The sequence below is a fragment of the Labrus bergylta genome, chromosome 22, assembly GCF_963930695.1.
Source record: "Labrus bergylta chromosome 22, fLabBer1.1, whole genome shotgun sequence".
NCBI classification, from domain to species: Eukaryota; Metazoa; Chordata; class Actinopteri; order Labriformes; family Labridae; genus Labrus; species Labrus bergylta.
The window spans coordinates 6,863,849-6,879,614 of record NC_089216.1 but is presented as its reverse complement, the minus strand read 5'-3'; the positions used below and the strand labels follow the sequence as shown (position 1 = coordinate 6,879,614).

Sequence of the window (15,766 nt, the reverse complement as noted above, 5' to 3'; positions counted from 1 at the left end):
GGGTCATCCAGGATAGAGCCATAGCAACGTGTATTCACCCTGTTGTCCAAATATGGTCATCTCTGATCTCTGGAAAACAAGACAGCGCCAGCAAATTAAGGTTAAAAACTGAATTACATAAAAAAAACTATGGGTGATGTCATTGTGTCTCATTTTTAAACAATACATCTATGACTCATTACCAACATTTCTCTTTTAAGGTACTTATTTGAACCCTTCATCTGACTCCCAGCCAGGCCAGTGAAGACTCCAATGTGCACACATAACCCTGGAAAAGGAAAACTTTAAAGCACTCTGAGTTAGTAACGATGTGGAAAACTATACATAAAGACTTAAACACCTGAATAAACATGATCCATAAAGAAATCTGGGAGGATTTGCAGCCAAATAGGATGTTTAGTAAGGGCAATGAAAACTATAGATGTGTAAAATGAAGCGTTACATTGAGACTAATCTACTGGAACAAAAACAGTTTGGGTTTGAAGAATATCCTCCACAATGAATCTTCTTCCAGTTATTTCCTCCCATTCCTTGAAGAATGATCGGGTTATTTCCACGCCGCAGATCATCTGAAAACAATGTCTGTTCATTAATCTTCACTTTCATGCTTTCTCTTCCTCCCTCTGTGTAGATTTTAGAAGTCATGTTTGACAACCTGTAATTTTCTGCTTTCACGCTTTCTCATCGCCGTTGTCAGGAACATTAACTTTCCCATGTGTCCGTATGTGTTTCCTGCCAGCCAGTTTTTCTCTTCGTGTCTGTTATGTTTATTTTTTGAAACGTCAGCCTTGATACGAAATTCAGGATTTCACAATGTTTTCTCGTCTTTCCTCTTCTCTTTTAGTGGTTCACTGTCCAGCGCTGTCTCCTCCAAAAAATGGCTTTTTCGTCCAAAATGTATGCAACAACCACTTCGATGCGGCCTGCGGCGTGCGATGCCAGCCAGATTTTGACCTCCAGGGGACCGGCATCAGACTGTGCAAGGCTGACGGCACCTGGTCAGGAACTCCTGCCAGCTGCAAAGGTGAGGCGGGAAACTAGCCTCATGAATGATGTCCAAACGTACCGGACGATATGCTGACAGCGTCCGGCTCTAATCATTTTTGATTATATAACACTAAATTACACCCAAAGTTACCATGTCACACCCACCTTCACTCTTCAGTTTACAAGAAATTACAAAAAAGGCAGCAAGAAAAGACTTCCTTTATTAGGTCAGAAACTTTGAAGAGGATCAGACTCATTGTCTTTTTTTTTTTTCATCGTTCTTTAATTGATTTAGATACAGGAACAGTTCACATTTAAACCCATCTCTGCAAATGTGGAAGTTAAGTTAATTTTTTCCATTTGCATACCTTGCCTACATCTTCAAAAGACACCGTGAAGCTCCTGTGACGTACTTTCACTTGTGTCTGTTTTGCAGCTCCCCTGTAGAAAAAGCTGGACGACTTATCTCATTACTGAGCTTCTAAAAAATGCAGTGTGCACACCTACCTTACTGCAGGGGGGAGAGGGAGGCATATGAAGCAGTATGTTTACAGTATACATAATAATTCGACTTTGTAGGTCATATAGAGACGCCAGTGTAATTTAGCCTGTCACATAACCAGTTTAAAACTCCTCACAGGAGCTTTACATATCTGAAACACCAGGACAGCAATATTGTTCATATAGCGAAGCACATTTTGTTTGAGGCTCTGACAATAAGTCACTATAACATAACTCCAGTCAAGCTGAGAGACTTTCATATCTCTCTCTTTATACTGTGTCATTCCTTTATTGTTGACAGTTTGATAAAGATAAAAGCACCACAGAACTGCTAATAATGAAGCCAAATTTACATTTGTGAGAAAGGAAGAAGGCTCAAAATCAGACTGGTTGCTTTTTGCATATTGCATCAGATTGTATTTACATCTTTCCATGCTGACAGCTTTGTATTGTCCTGCATGAAGCGTATGGTATCTCACAATATGATGCTCCAGCAGGCTGTGTGGCGATTACACTCTTACATCCAAGCTGGTCTGATTGATCCCAGCAGGTTCCTCCACACCACACCACATGTCTCGTATCATTCCTCATGAAGCTATAGGACGTTTTTAAAGCCCTCACAGTCTGTCGCTTCCCTCCTAACGTCTGTTAGCGTTCATAAACATTTATGTAGCATTAAATCCACAGTATCAAAAGTGAGTTGATATCTTCTACTCCTACAAACCGGAGTGGGAGGGAGGCTGCGTGTGTGTGAGATTTCTCTGCCGCACGTATTGAGATCATATGTGTTTAGTCTGAACATGGAGTCCGCTGCTTTCTTGCCAGGACAGATGTTTAGGTGGAGAAAAGTTTTGGAGGAATCAGTTGAATAAAGAGAGAGAGAGGGAGAAGAAAGTGAAAATGTGAGGAAGTTGAAGAGGTGAGGTGGAAAGAAAGAGCGGAAGAACAAATTTGAGGGGGTCAAAAGATTAACGAGGAAAATGTCAGTTTCACCAGCAGAACCAGCAGTGTGACTCATAGAAATACCAAGACACTGAATATTCAAGGGTGTGTGTTGAAGATTTATTGCGGTGGCTTTGGGTATATATTTTGTATAAGTGTGTATGCATACGTCTGCTTGTATGCGTTACACCAAGTCTAGCCTTTTGCCACAAACTGTTGGACCTCCCAGCTTGTGAAGCCCTGAGGTGGGGGTGGGGGGGGTGGGGGTGGGGGGGGGGGTGGGTCTACTCTCCTCCGCCTGTCTGTCTATGGGAGGCAATGAGAACTAACACACTACACACCCTCATCTAGACCTCAGTTAACTCGGAACAGAAACACATGAGGACTTTTTTGTTTTGTTTGAGTAGGGACTTTCTCATTTTGGGTTAAATGATAGGCTCCGAGTTGCAGCTGATGATGATAATTGTGTTGAACATTCCTGCAGCTGATTTACTGCTTTCTCCTCCTCTAGTGATTTACATACCTAGTACCTGTGTTTAGAAGTTACACCTTGTGTTTCAGAAAGACAAGCATCAGCATATCTTAAAATGTATTTCAACTTAAACGATTGCTTTTCATTTGAGTTTCTATCCTTCTTGAAACACTTTTACAAGAGCGATGAGGGCAAAAGGAAGTAAGAAATCTAATACAGAAACGCAAGATTTAAATCCAGTTAAGATTTTTTTTTTGTGTGACTTTTTTGTGTTATTAGATTCCTGTGTTAATTTTGTATTTATTTTCATCTCGCAGTGCGCTCCTGCCCGCCCCTCTCTCGGCCCCAGCACGGCTTCCTGAGGTGCAGCGATGGCGGCGCCTCCTACAGGACGGATTGTCAGGTGGCCTGTGAGCGAGGCTACAGGCTGGAGGGAGACTCCAGACTCAGCTGCCAGAACAACTCGCAGTGGAGTGGACCCCAACCTCGGTGTGTGGGTAAGCTTTCATCACCTCAAACTCACTATCTTACTCTCTGTCTTAAATATGAAAAAATGTCTGTATGTGTCCTTTTTTTTTTGTGTGTGTGTTTGCTCCACCCCCTTTCAATCAACATTTGAGTGTAAGAAAACAAAGTTTGAGCTTGGTTTCCAAAGAAAGCCATCTCCCTCTTTAAATAACTTTTTAATCTAGTAGATGTCGCCCATGAGCACCAGCATGAAACCAAAACAACCTGCTGTTTGGTGACAACTCCACCGTACTGAAGCCGCCGCTTTCCTCCAGCGACACACCTCCAACCCCCCTCCACTCGCGTTCACACAGAGGAGTTGTCAAATGGAACCCACCATAATTAAGCACCATTAAGCACGAGCGGCGGACAATATTGTCCTTTGCTCGAGCTGCATTTGCCTGTGGCTTGCATCGTTGTGTTAGCACAATGTTAGCACACTTCAGTTAGCTCGTAGCTTCACATTGCATCTAAATTGACACGGAACGACGGAAAAAAAACCTTCATTACATCCATTTAAATCAGTGAGCGGGCTTTGTTGTTCTTTCTTCTCTCTAGTCCTGACTAAAACAGCTTTTATACACAAGTAGAGGAGTCGACTGTCCCGTCCATGTAAACATGATGTAAACACGGCTCTAACAACAACACAGCTGGCAGGCCTCAAGCTTCTCACCCAGCCATGGCTCAGATAGACATTTATATATTCATACATATTCTTGATTTTTGCTGTATTTAGGCCTGTGTGTAAAATGTTGCTCATTCTTCCTATACAGTAAATACTATTGGTAATTAGTGTACTTGAATTAGTGGTTCTGTATTAAACTCCACCATTAAACACTCTTGTTTAAAATGTATAAGATGTAATCTAAAGTTAGGATATGATTCAAAACAGACTAAGCCCCAAGATTGAGTGAGCACTTTGAAAGTTCCTCACAGGAGCTTTAATCAGGGAATAACATTCTTATTACTTTGATTGATAAAGAGTTTGAGATAACCCTTTTTTCTCTTTCGAACAGTAAACATTTTCCCCGTGGAATGATTCATGGCTTATAGTTTCACTCTTAAAAAGCTAATGAATATGACCTCTTTTCTGTGTGTGTTTGCATTGCTAGGTGGGTCATAATTCAATCCCACTTTAATTCACTTATCGTATTTCCTCTCAGAGTGAATCAATCAAACTGAACCCGTCGTTTTTTATATCTCTCGTCTTCATCAACAGTCATGTGTTTCCTTCATCTATGGATTTTAATTAGATTTCTTTATTTTTCAATTTGCGTTATTTTCCAAGATAAACATTGCAGCCTTGGGTCTTTACAGAACACACACAACAGACTTCTCCAGCAGCTCATCTTAATTAAGACCTAACGACAAGCTCATATTATCTTCTGCAAAGAGAGCCCCGTTTCTCTGGAAAAAAACAGAAAGACCATTTATCAAACCAGTGACTCCATAATAACACATGATCCGAGTGTTTCTATGTAAAAACATGTGGTTTTACACACACATGTGAATACACATCAGAACACACTCTCACACAAGCACGGTGGTTAAACATGTGTTTGCACTGAGCCACACTACATCATCCTAAGAGATACATCTGCTTTCTCATGGCAAAAAAGAAGGACAGTCACCACATTCACACACGCACACAAACGTACCCACACACTTCACAACTGATAGTTAAGTTAAAATAGTCGCACACACTCATGCCAGTCACACAAACACACAAAAAGAAGGATGGTGTCCACAAACCTCCATCCTGCTCTGACTCACTTCCAACCAACCAGCTCGCTGCTCTATTTTAAAAACCCTGACCCGATGCCTTCCGGAAAACTCTCCCTTTTATCGATAACTACCATCTGACTAAGTTAGAGTTGTTTGTTTGGTCATCTCGGCGTTTCCCCCCACAAACTGTCGTTGCCTCTTTAACACAGCGAGGATGGCTGAGTGGTTTGTTTGAGTGTTTGTTTGCACTGCGGTGAAACAGGATCGCCTCGGCCGCCCGGAGAGGATGCAGGAGTTTTTATTCATCTGATTGAAATCTCCCTCTCACCGAGTTTCCCTTTATAGCTGCTGCAGCTAAAGGCAACGATTCACGAAATTAGAGAAGGAGGTCCATCCATCATCGAGTTAAAGACTCACTGTTCTGCATCCTAAAAATGTCTAAAAAGACTCCAGTGTGTGAGAGATGACCGAGAGTCTTTTTGTAATTTGTAGATATTTTCCTTAAACCAAAAAATCTCGCATAGAAATCAGATTAATCTCTCGGTGTCTCCGTCTTGCTTCCTCAGAGGTCCGTTGTCTCCCCATCACCACCCTGAAGAACATCGTGCTGTCGCCCCCTGCCTGCACGAAGAGGGCAGCTTCACCCGGCTCCGCTTGCCTGCTCACCTGTCGTCAAGGTTACAGTCTCCAGGGGAACAGGAGGGCGGTGTGCCTCGGCTCTGGGAACTGGACGGCTAATGTGTATAAAGCCGTTTGTACAGGTGATGATGATGATGATGATGATGGTGTGTGTGTGTGTGTGTGTGTGTGTGTGTGTGTGTGTGTGTGTGTGTGTGTGTGTGTGTGTGTGTGTGTGTGTGTGTGTGTGTGTGTGTGTGTGTGTGTGTGTGTGTGTGTGTGTGTGTGTGTGTGTGTGTGTGTGTGTGTGTGTGTGTGTGTGTGTGTGTGTGTGTGTGTGAGAGAGAGAGTCAGTGTCCCTGACGAGGAAATAGATTTTCTCTTTTGCAGTCCTGAGGTCAAGGTCAGCTTTAAAAAAAAAAAATAGGACCAAAGACAGATCCCTGAGGAACACCAAAAGACAGAGCTTCACAGATATAAATCGACCAATCGACACATAGAAACATCATCCCAAAGGGCAACAAATACTAAATAAAAGTTCATAATAACCTCATAGGGAAGCGTTTCTGGCTCCAAATGTATATAATTTCAAAAAATCAAATTTAAAATCCGTCAAAAAACCAGAGGACCTGCTTATAAAAGTGCTAAACTGCCACCTTCAAAGAAAGTCTGTGCTTTACACCTATGAAACTCTTCCCAAATATACAATTTAATTACATGATACTGGAAAAGAAAATACTGCGGTTTCACCTGCAGCGGAATAGTTTTGAGTTAGAGTTAGAGAAACTGTCCAAGACCATTTCCCTCCTGTGACTGATGAATGACTGTCACTAAGGCCTCTTTTTTTCTGCTCCCACCGTCCAGGTTTCCCTTTTAAGAGTTACAAAGTCCATGATAGCTAATTGGAATTAGGGCTTATTTTCCAGTGTTAGAAGGAATGACATCTATAAACTTGGTTTATTGCAAAGCAGGAGGAGAGGGATTGTTAAAGAACAAAAAGAAAAATGGTCCTGAATGTGTGGAGAAAGAGGAAGATATAAAAAGAAAACAGCAGGAAACTTGGAGGGAAACGTTTTTCCATTCTCCGTTTCCCCCCCTCTGCATTTTTGTCCTCTTTGTGAATGGTGAGAATCGAGCTTACTCTGTTTTGAAGCCTCAGGTCACTAACTCAAACCACACCATGTCCGAGCTCCAACTGGAGGCTGGAGATCATTATGAGAGGCTGCTGACACTCCAGATGCCTCGCAGGTGAAACAGGTGGTGCAGAGCGGCTCTGCCTGCCTCCCTTCAGATGTGCTCCTTCCTCTCATTTCCTGGAGTGAGGTGAAAGTTTGCTAATGAATGAACTTCTGGATGGTGCAATAGAGATGAAACGGGAAGGTGAGAGAGGAGGTTGAGTCATCTGCAGGCAGAAAATAGAAGATCCTGTGATCTCGTCAGGCACAAATGAGCTGAAGGAAGAAGGGGAAAAAGAGGGAAATCAAAGAGGAAATAAAGATGAGCTGATCAGCTATGTGATGAGATCATGAATTCAAAGCGCCTTCATGCCGATGACTCCAAAATTTGAATATTCCTCCCTTGTTATGAGGATGAACGGCGGATTGGAGCTGAGTGTGTGTTCATGTTTAGCGGAGATGGATGCCTAAGTGCATGGATCATCAGACCCAGATGTGAACAACTTTCTTACATAACACATCAGGCATGACCACTGCTGATCGATGCAAGATTCAGATTCTTGGATGCTTTACTTATTTACTGCGGGCTCTAACTATGATGAACTTTCACATTATTACAACATGCTGTTTTAAGAATGAGCAACAGGGAGAGGATTCTGTATAAACAGGTAACAGAGTCTTAGGTGGAAAGTGCCGCTGTCGGGCCTTTAAGCAAATCGTAGCTCTGTGCATTACTCAACAGCAAATAAAGACAGTTTCTAACCCTCTTCTGCTTGTTTGGGAACTAAAATTCACATCCATGTCTCTCAAATCTCAATGGTACTGACTAGAAAAGCGCTCAAGTCCATGTACCAAGTGTGTGTGTCCAATGGAGATTCCTTGGCTTGTAGAGTCAGCCTCAAGTGGACAGTGGAGGAACTGCAATTATGTGCACTCACTGGTTTCATTTTTCAACATTAAAGGTTGCCACGTAGTCATTTCCCCTCTTTCTAACACATTGTTTATGCAGAACTGAAGGGACAATTTGAAAAAAAAAAGGACAATAAATACAGCAGCATACGTCAGTGGGATTTGAGCCTCGTTGAAACAATAAAACAACTGCTTGACTAATTAAAAGTATACAGAGTATGATGCCTGGTGATCAAAGAGGTCTTGGTCAGATGACATCACACATGTTCTCCTTCTGTGATAACGAGCAGCAGGCTGAGGTCAGAGAGTTGAAAAGATGTGGTGGGTGAGCAGCTGCATTGTGGGAATCTTACTTTGTGTACATTTTAATTGAATTAGCTGAATTCAAATGAGGTGTTTGACTCTCTCCCTTCTCTAAAACATAAACTTGTCTCTTTTCCTCTTTCTCTCCTCAGACACTGAACCTCCGTGGATTCAGTGCCCCGCGGACATCGTCTCAGAGACGGATGAGCGGCGCGGCATCGCTAACGTCAGATGGGACATCCCCACTGCCACGGACAACTCTAAAGAAGAGGTTAGAGGCTTCACAAAACATTTTGTTCTGCTAAATGTAGGTTGAAAGTCATTTAGATTCATGGAAGCTAGCGGGAGATACTCTCTGGATTTTGGAAAGTCCTTTTGAACCCATATCAGGAAATGACTGATGAACTTCAGTTTTTCTTATTATCCTGTCTCCTCTGTCCTCCAGGTGGCGGTGCAGGTGAAGCCGGTCTACTCTCCCCCCGCACTGTTCCCCATCGGAAAAGAAACCATCATTTACATCGCAACGGACCGCTCGGGGAACCAGGCCAACTGCTCCTTCACTGTCACTGTCATCGGTGAGTTCATCCGTCTGGAGATCACATCAGGGCTTCATTTGGAGCTCAGCATGAGTCACATGAGTCCTTTCACTCTGTAGGATCACTTCAGATACATTAGTTTTACTTAAGGTTTCACTCCTTTTTTTTTTTTTTATTCAATGGATGGAAAGATATCTGACTTTGGTGCCACCCTAGTTGAAATATCCTTCAGTTTGGAGAATTATTTAAGCACAAAAAACTGCACAGTTGTCCCTGGGATTGTCTCATTTTCTAAAAAAAAATAAACACTTATGCCAGCAGAATAATTTCAAAGAAACTTGTAAAAAAAATCTGGACGTTGTAGCTTTAACGACATCAGAAGAGACATCAAGGCGTCTCCTTTATAACAGCTACATCAGCTTTTTGGCTGTGTCCATTCTTCTGTCTCATTCTTCTCCCTCTTAATGATAAAGTTCGACACACACTCGAGCGGCTTGGTATAAAACACGTGTTAGATAAGTGACATTGATAATCTCATGGCAGATCTCACCAAGTCCAAATTGAACTTGCATGCTGTTGATCATGAATCACTTTGATCCAGGTTTTTTTTTACCTCGTGGTTCGCATCAAAATGGATTTAAAAAACAGGTTGTTCACCATACAGGATAAATGTATGTGTGAATAGGATGGAAAAATAAATAAAGAACAGCAAACAAACAAAAATATAATTAAACAGAAAACTTCAAAACATCAACTTTTGCATTAGTCAGAGGGCTTTGAAAGATAAAAGACTTTCCTGCTTTTGTCACACTTTGATTTTTACCACAAATCGACCACACATACTCTTGTGTGTTAGGTCTTAAAAGTAGTTAAAAAATGTTTTTTTTTAGAGGATTAGAGACGGCTATATGAAAGGAGAACTGTTTGACATGCTAGTGCTACTTTAGTTTATATAAAATAACAGAACTTTAACACATGAATGAGGGTAAAGGTGATGAAATCTGATTTGAGACACTTAATGAAGTTGCATTTTGTCTGTGCAAGAGAGTCCATTTTTTTAAGTTTTTTAACCCATTTAGCTCACCTACTGACTGCTTAAATGTTTAACACTCCATCCGCCTGACTGTGCCGCGGCTTTTCTCGTCATTCGGTGTCAAACTGATTTAATTGAAGAGTGTGTCCGCCCCTCCCCGGCAGGTGCCAAACTGTGTTACTGCAGAGAGTGAAAAACAGGGGTGTCCCATGTCAACCGCTCCGTAATCACAGCAGTCAAGGGGAAAAACCTCAAGCATGGTAGCCATGAACAATTCCACATGTTATTATGACGCTGGAACAGTGTGGTTTTTTATTAGAGACATGTGTTTAACTGGTGCCCTCTGACACTGTGAACCGCTGCATCCACAAAGTCAGATCATAGTGAAAAACTCTCTGCTTCCAGATGTTTATTTTATACTTTTATCTTTTCCAGTTCTGGGAGTTACTGATCATTTGTGTTATTAAACAACTCTTATTTCTGTCTTTAATGTGCTGTTTTTACTGCATGCTCTCCACCTGTTCTTGCAGCATTACACCCCCCTGTTAACAACCTTACATCCCCTCTTAGATACGGAGCCCCCGGTGATTGACAGGTGCAGGTCTCCGCCCACAGTCCAGGCCACAGACACGGAGGCGGCGGCGGTCGTTTGGGAGGTGCCGCAGTTTTCTGACAACTCAGGTATGTCTGGATGGTCTTTTTTCCCCTGGTGTTCCACTCCACCCTCCTCCCTCCGCCAATAATGATGGTTAAAGCGGATATTTCCGTTAGGTGACTGGAAAAAGGGGATCAGAGGAGGGCTTTTTACGTGTGTGAATTACTGTGAGAAACACGGGGACGTATGGTGCAACAGCGAGAGGATGAGTTGTAATTGTGTGCTCCGTTTGCCTCGTTTGTGGGCTCGGTGTTGAAGAGAGGGACAGAGAGAGAGAAAGGAACCAGTTTGTTAAGAGAGTCTGTTAATGTCGTTCATGTTTAAACAGACGGAGGGAGCAGGTGTTTTTGTAATAAAGAATCGTCTTTTGTGAGCAACTTTCACTTAGTAATTTGTATAAAAATGTGAGTGCTTGGCTCACATGGGAGTTAAATGCTTTTAAATGACCTGCCACATCTTTATTTTAATGAATCAGTGTGACCGCAAAGCTTAAAATATCAGGTTATTAATCACTGTGTCAGCCAAGGTGACTGAAGAATTACACCCATGAGGAAAGCATTCATTTAGTCCCCCATTAACAACAGGTGCAGCCAAAAGTATTCACTCTCTGAAATAGCAATGCTGCAGGGTAGAAGAACTCAAAGCCCTGTAGTCATCATGCTTAATACACAAAAACACAATCAGCTAAATATTCTTCAGTTTCAGAACTCAATATCCTCAAAAGATGAAGGAATGACTGACACACTTTTAACTCCTTAGAAAAGATAAACCTGGGAGTGCTGAGTCACTGTTTACTTTCCAGGTCTATTTAATAGCTTTTTCATGTTGTTGGTTATACTGACTTCATTTTACATTTTACATTTTAACTTTATTTGTATTGCTGAGCACATGGAAGATCCAGATCATATCATATGTCATATGCTTATTTTGATGTATTTATTGTAGGGCTGTGCTTTTTAAGTCGACTAAATGGATTCCCCTCATAACCCTTTCTAGTCGGCACCAGAATTACTAGCCGGTTAAACCAATTGTAAATATTTTGGTTCACAATGCCGGTCATAAGTCAACTTGTTCCCACAATCCAAAGACTCGTTAGGTCGTTAGATTAATGATCATTAATGATGTTTTTTTGTTTATGTGTCAGCCCTGTGATCGACTGACGCCCAGTCCAGGGTGAACCCCGTTTCGATCCCAATGACAGCTTGGATCAGCTTTAGCCTCTCGCAACCTCCTTTAAAAAAAAAAAAAAAAAACAAGTCAAGATGTCAAGATCTATACGAAAAGATGATTCTACTTATTATATTAGATTAGGTAACATACATGTATTGTGCTTTATTCTGTTACCTAACTCAATCTCTGTTCACAAATCACTTAGATTTGCAAAACCTCGCGACCCTGCAGCTCTCAAATCCACTCACACACACCACACACAAACCTCTCGTCTCTTTCATACACACAGGGGCGTGTCCCGCCTCGCTCTCGTTTCTGACACTCTTCATTAGAAGTACCCAAAAAACACAACCTCTGTTTTCAAAAGTGTCACTCACGATTCTGTTGCACCACATTCCTAGCCTAACAGCTGACGTCTCTCTCTTTCTCTCCATCTTTCCTACACCTGCAGAAATTATATTATCTTATATTTCAGCTTAATCTAAAAAAAACAAAAACATCTGGACCACATCACTATCTTTTTATTTTCTTCTAAATGTCACAAGGCTCTTAGAAATAGGCCATTGGGAAGATTTGATATGTAACCTGTCAGTCCTCTTTTTTTAAAGCATAATCCATCTCGCTATTAAACAGATTATCTCGATGCTGAGCAGCTCAGAGCGATCTGTTACAAAGGAGAGCATCGATGCTGCTAACTATGCTAGCTTTGGCACGCTCTCGCCTTAGCTGTACCCAAATAGTCGTAGTGCTGACAGACAACAAACCAGACTCCTCCATCCCAAAGCCAGGCCCGTGCAATTCACTGGCTTTGGCCTAGACACACACACACACACACACATAATCACACACACACACACACACACACACACACACACACACAAACAAATACATACATAACTCAAAAGCAAGTTGTTTATGTGTGTACAGAAATGTAGGCAGGCACGGACGCTCATTTAAACACAGGCCTCAAACGTTAGGTTCCAGCGTGCTTATTACACCACCTGTCTCCAGAAGGTGCACCTCCATCAAACACACACACTCATGTTACACACACACACACACACACACACACACACACACACACACACTCTGTAATAACAGGCTGCTGCGGCTGCTTCAGGCCCACACGACGTCAGCCCAGCGCTGCTTCGACGTCAGTGTTTTGTTTTTCCAGGCCCACACCCTGATGCCAGCGCTAAATATAGCCGAAACTCATTAGACACACACACATAAACACACTTTCAAACACACACACACACACACACACACACACACACACACACACACACACAGGCTATATATAAGTGTAGACTCCAGGCTCCTGCAGGCCAGACGTGTGTCAGACCTGATGGAAAGGAGGAGTTGGACTGGAGTTAAACGAAAGGTCACTCCATTTTTTCGCTCTTTAATCTTGTCTGCCTCTCACACTGGCAGCGCAGATGTTTCACACGTGCAGACACACACTCACACACTTCTCTCATCACCGCCGTCTCGCCCAGGCTTCTATCCATCACCCTCTTCTCATGCAAGCCAACCAGACGAAAGAAACGTTCCCTTTCCATTCCCAGGAGATGGATTTTTCTGCAGCTGTGTGATGCCCAGACACATCACTCCCATGTCAACGTATCATTGTTTAACATAACTTTAATGGTTTACTTAAGAGTGACTCACTTAGTCCTGGAAAGGGATTCAAGGCCAACACTGCCCTCTGCTGGATGACTGAAAGTAAAATATAAGAACCAATAGACGTGTCTGAACTTTGAAAATATTAAATATGAGAGAAAACTAGGATCTTTCTGTCGGCTGTAAATCATGCAGGTTTTCTTTTAGGTGATTATTTGAACATTTCAAATGATTCTAGGCAGTTTTGAACAGTTTGACTTTAGATAGTTGTCCAACTAACCTTTGCTAGAGATCCAGATAATAGGAGACTTTTCTTTCATTCACCATATTTGCAATTTAAATCATCCTTTGTTTTTTTTTGTTTTTTTTTACCAACAAGGGAATCATTTTAGTGTCAAGCTAAGGCGTAATTCAGTGGAGAGTCTAAAATGACAAACTGTGTATCAGAAATGAATCTAAAATAAAAACTTTGAGCGAGTCTTTTACTCTTAGTGCTGATTATCTGTAAAAACTCTGTAATGTGTATGTCTCTATCAGGTGGTCGCCTCACAGTGACCAGCAGTCACACTGCCGGCTCTCAGTTCCCAGTCGGGGAGACTCTGGTCCAGTACACAGCGACTGATGCTGCAGGAAACAGCCGCACCTGCAACCTCACCGTCACTGTGCAAGGTACAGAGCTGACACATCAGAGTGTACTATTTTACACTTGTTTGTGTAACGTGTGCAAATATTAGACCTTTTTAACCAAATTTAATCAACAGATTTAGTCTGTTTTAAGAACTAAAACTGTGGGCCTGTAAGGATGATGAAATAGTGAGAATAAAAAGGTCAAATGTCGTTTGTGGATTTTTCCTTTGCTGAGTTTATGATGTTCATTGTGTGTTTGTGTGGGTCCAGGAACGACCTGTGACCAGCCGTACATCCCTGTGAACGGAGAGTTCATCTGCTCAGAACAAGAAGAAGGCGTTAACTGTACTCTTCAGTGTAAAGACGGCTACAGCTTCACTCAGGACGGCGCGCACAGCTACTTCTGCGCCTACAACGGTGTGTGGGAGCCGCCGTCCTCTGCGGACAGACCCGACTGCTCAGGTAAGCAACAACACTATGTATACATACATGAACATAACTGTAGGATGCATGTGGAAATGTTAGGGCTTTTTTTTTTTTAATTCAATGAGTTTTGGCAAATGAATGAACTGTAATCTGATGAATACTCACTTTGCTGTCTTTCTCAGTGAAGCGAATAGCAAACAACGGATTAAAGCCCTTTGAGATGCTGTTCAAAGCCTCTCGCTGTGACGATGTGGATCTGATCAAGTCATTCACAGGAGAGTTCAACACCAAACTGGAAGGCATGGTGAGGACCTAAATATGTTTGAATTAACGCTGCTTTGCTGATCCAGAATAATGGACACAAACACTAATGGACGGACCCAAGAAATTGTTTCCAAGGTCTGATTGGACCTGATCATTTTAGAGGATATTTATTAAAGTGTTTTGTTTTTTTCCTGAGATATTAAAGATCCAGGACCATGCATGTCAGAGAGAAGAGAAACTTAGAGTCAGTATTTAGAAATAAACCTGACAAATCTGCCACAAGGGTCAAGTTAGACCATTTTCACACACCACACTTTCTTCTTCTCCAACAGCTCCCCAACATTTGTAGCAGCGATGATGTCATCTGCAAGCTTGAGGTGATGTCACAGGGCCACTGTCTGGAGTACAACTACGACTACGAGAATGGATTTTCTATTGGTAGGATTGAAACAATCACTCACTAAACATTCAACAATGCACAACTTGTATTTAAATTTGAGCTGTTTTATGTTTACCAGCACCAGGGGGATGGAGCAACAGCTGGGGACCTCAGGGTGCTCAGGACTATGCGTACTTTGAGTCAGGCTTCGCTACAGGCAGCCGGCAGCTCGCCAGGCCGCAGCAGGACAGCCGCATGCAACCGCACCAACGCGCAAAGAGGCACCGCAAAATCACCGGACCCACCAGAGACCAGAAGATCCAGATCTTCTTCAACATCACAGGTACAAAGAAGGTGTTTATTTACCCTCAAAGTGCTCAAGTGGTTTCTATTCGTTCCCATCAGTTGTTCCTTAAACTCTGTCCATTCCCCCAGCAAGCATCCCTCTGCCTATATCGAGGAACGACTCGATAGAAGTGGCCAATCAGAAGAGACTCCTGCGGACCCTCGAGCAACTGACCAATCGTTTGAAGCGAACGCTCGCCAAACAGCCGCTGTCCAGTTTCCACGTTTCCTCTGAGATGATCGTGTCTGATCCCAAATCTCTGGAGAGCAGGAAAGCGTTTCTGTCCTGCCGGCCGGGGTCAGTGCTCAAAGGCCGGATGTGCGGTGAGTTTGTGGAGGTTCAATAACTTAAAACACCTTTTAGAGAATGATTTTAAGATTTTTATGATTTGCTTGTGTTGTTGCAGTCCAATGTCCGGTGGGGACTTACTTCTCTCTGGAACATAACGAGTGTGCGAGCTGCTGGTTGGGCTCCTTCCAGGATCAGGAGGGTCAGCTGGAGTGCAAGTCCTGCCCGGAGGGGACCTCCACAGCGTACCTGCACTCCCGCAGCGTCTCTGAGTGCAAAG

The 15,766-nt window shown here is 42.6% G+C and overlaps 1 protein-coding gene across 2 annotated transcripts in view; it reads left to right on the top strand.

The window, feature by feature from the left end:
- The window catches only part of svep1 (sushi, von Willebrand factor type A, EGF and pentraxin domain containing 1), an 83,632-nt gene that overhangs the window by 43,056 nt on the left and 24,810 nt on the right, over positions 1-15,766 (top strand). For both annotated transcript variants that reach the window (XM_065950216.1, XM_020640321.3), the window contains exons 5-17: positions 845-1,024; positions 3,220-3,399; positions 5,701-5,895; positions 8,292-8,410; positions 8,585-8,714; positions 10,279-10,389; positions 13,694-13,825; positions 14,054-14,245; positions 14,392-14,513; positions 14,806-14,911; positions 14,992-15,195; positions 15,288-15,521; positions 15,605-15,766. In XM_065950216.1, the coding sequence (XP_065806288.1) occupies positions 845-1,024; positions 3,220-3,399; positions 5,701-5,895; positions 8,292-8,410; positions 8,585-8,714; positions 10,279-10,389; positions 13,694-13,825; positions 14,054-14,245; positions 14,392-14,513; positions 14,806-14,911; positions 14,992-15,195; positions 15,288-15,521; positions 15,605-15,766 (2,067 nt within the window). The remainder of the gene's footprint in view (positions 1-844; positions 1,025-3,219; positions 3,400-5,700; positions 5,896-8,291; positions 8,411-8,584; positions 8,715-10,278; positions 10,390-13,693; positions 13,826-14,053; positions 14,246-14,391; positions 14,514-14,805; positions 14,912-14,991; positions 15,196-15,287; positions 15,522-15,604) is intronic.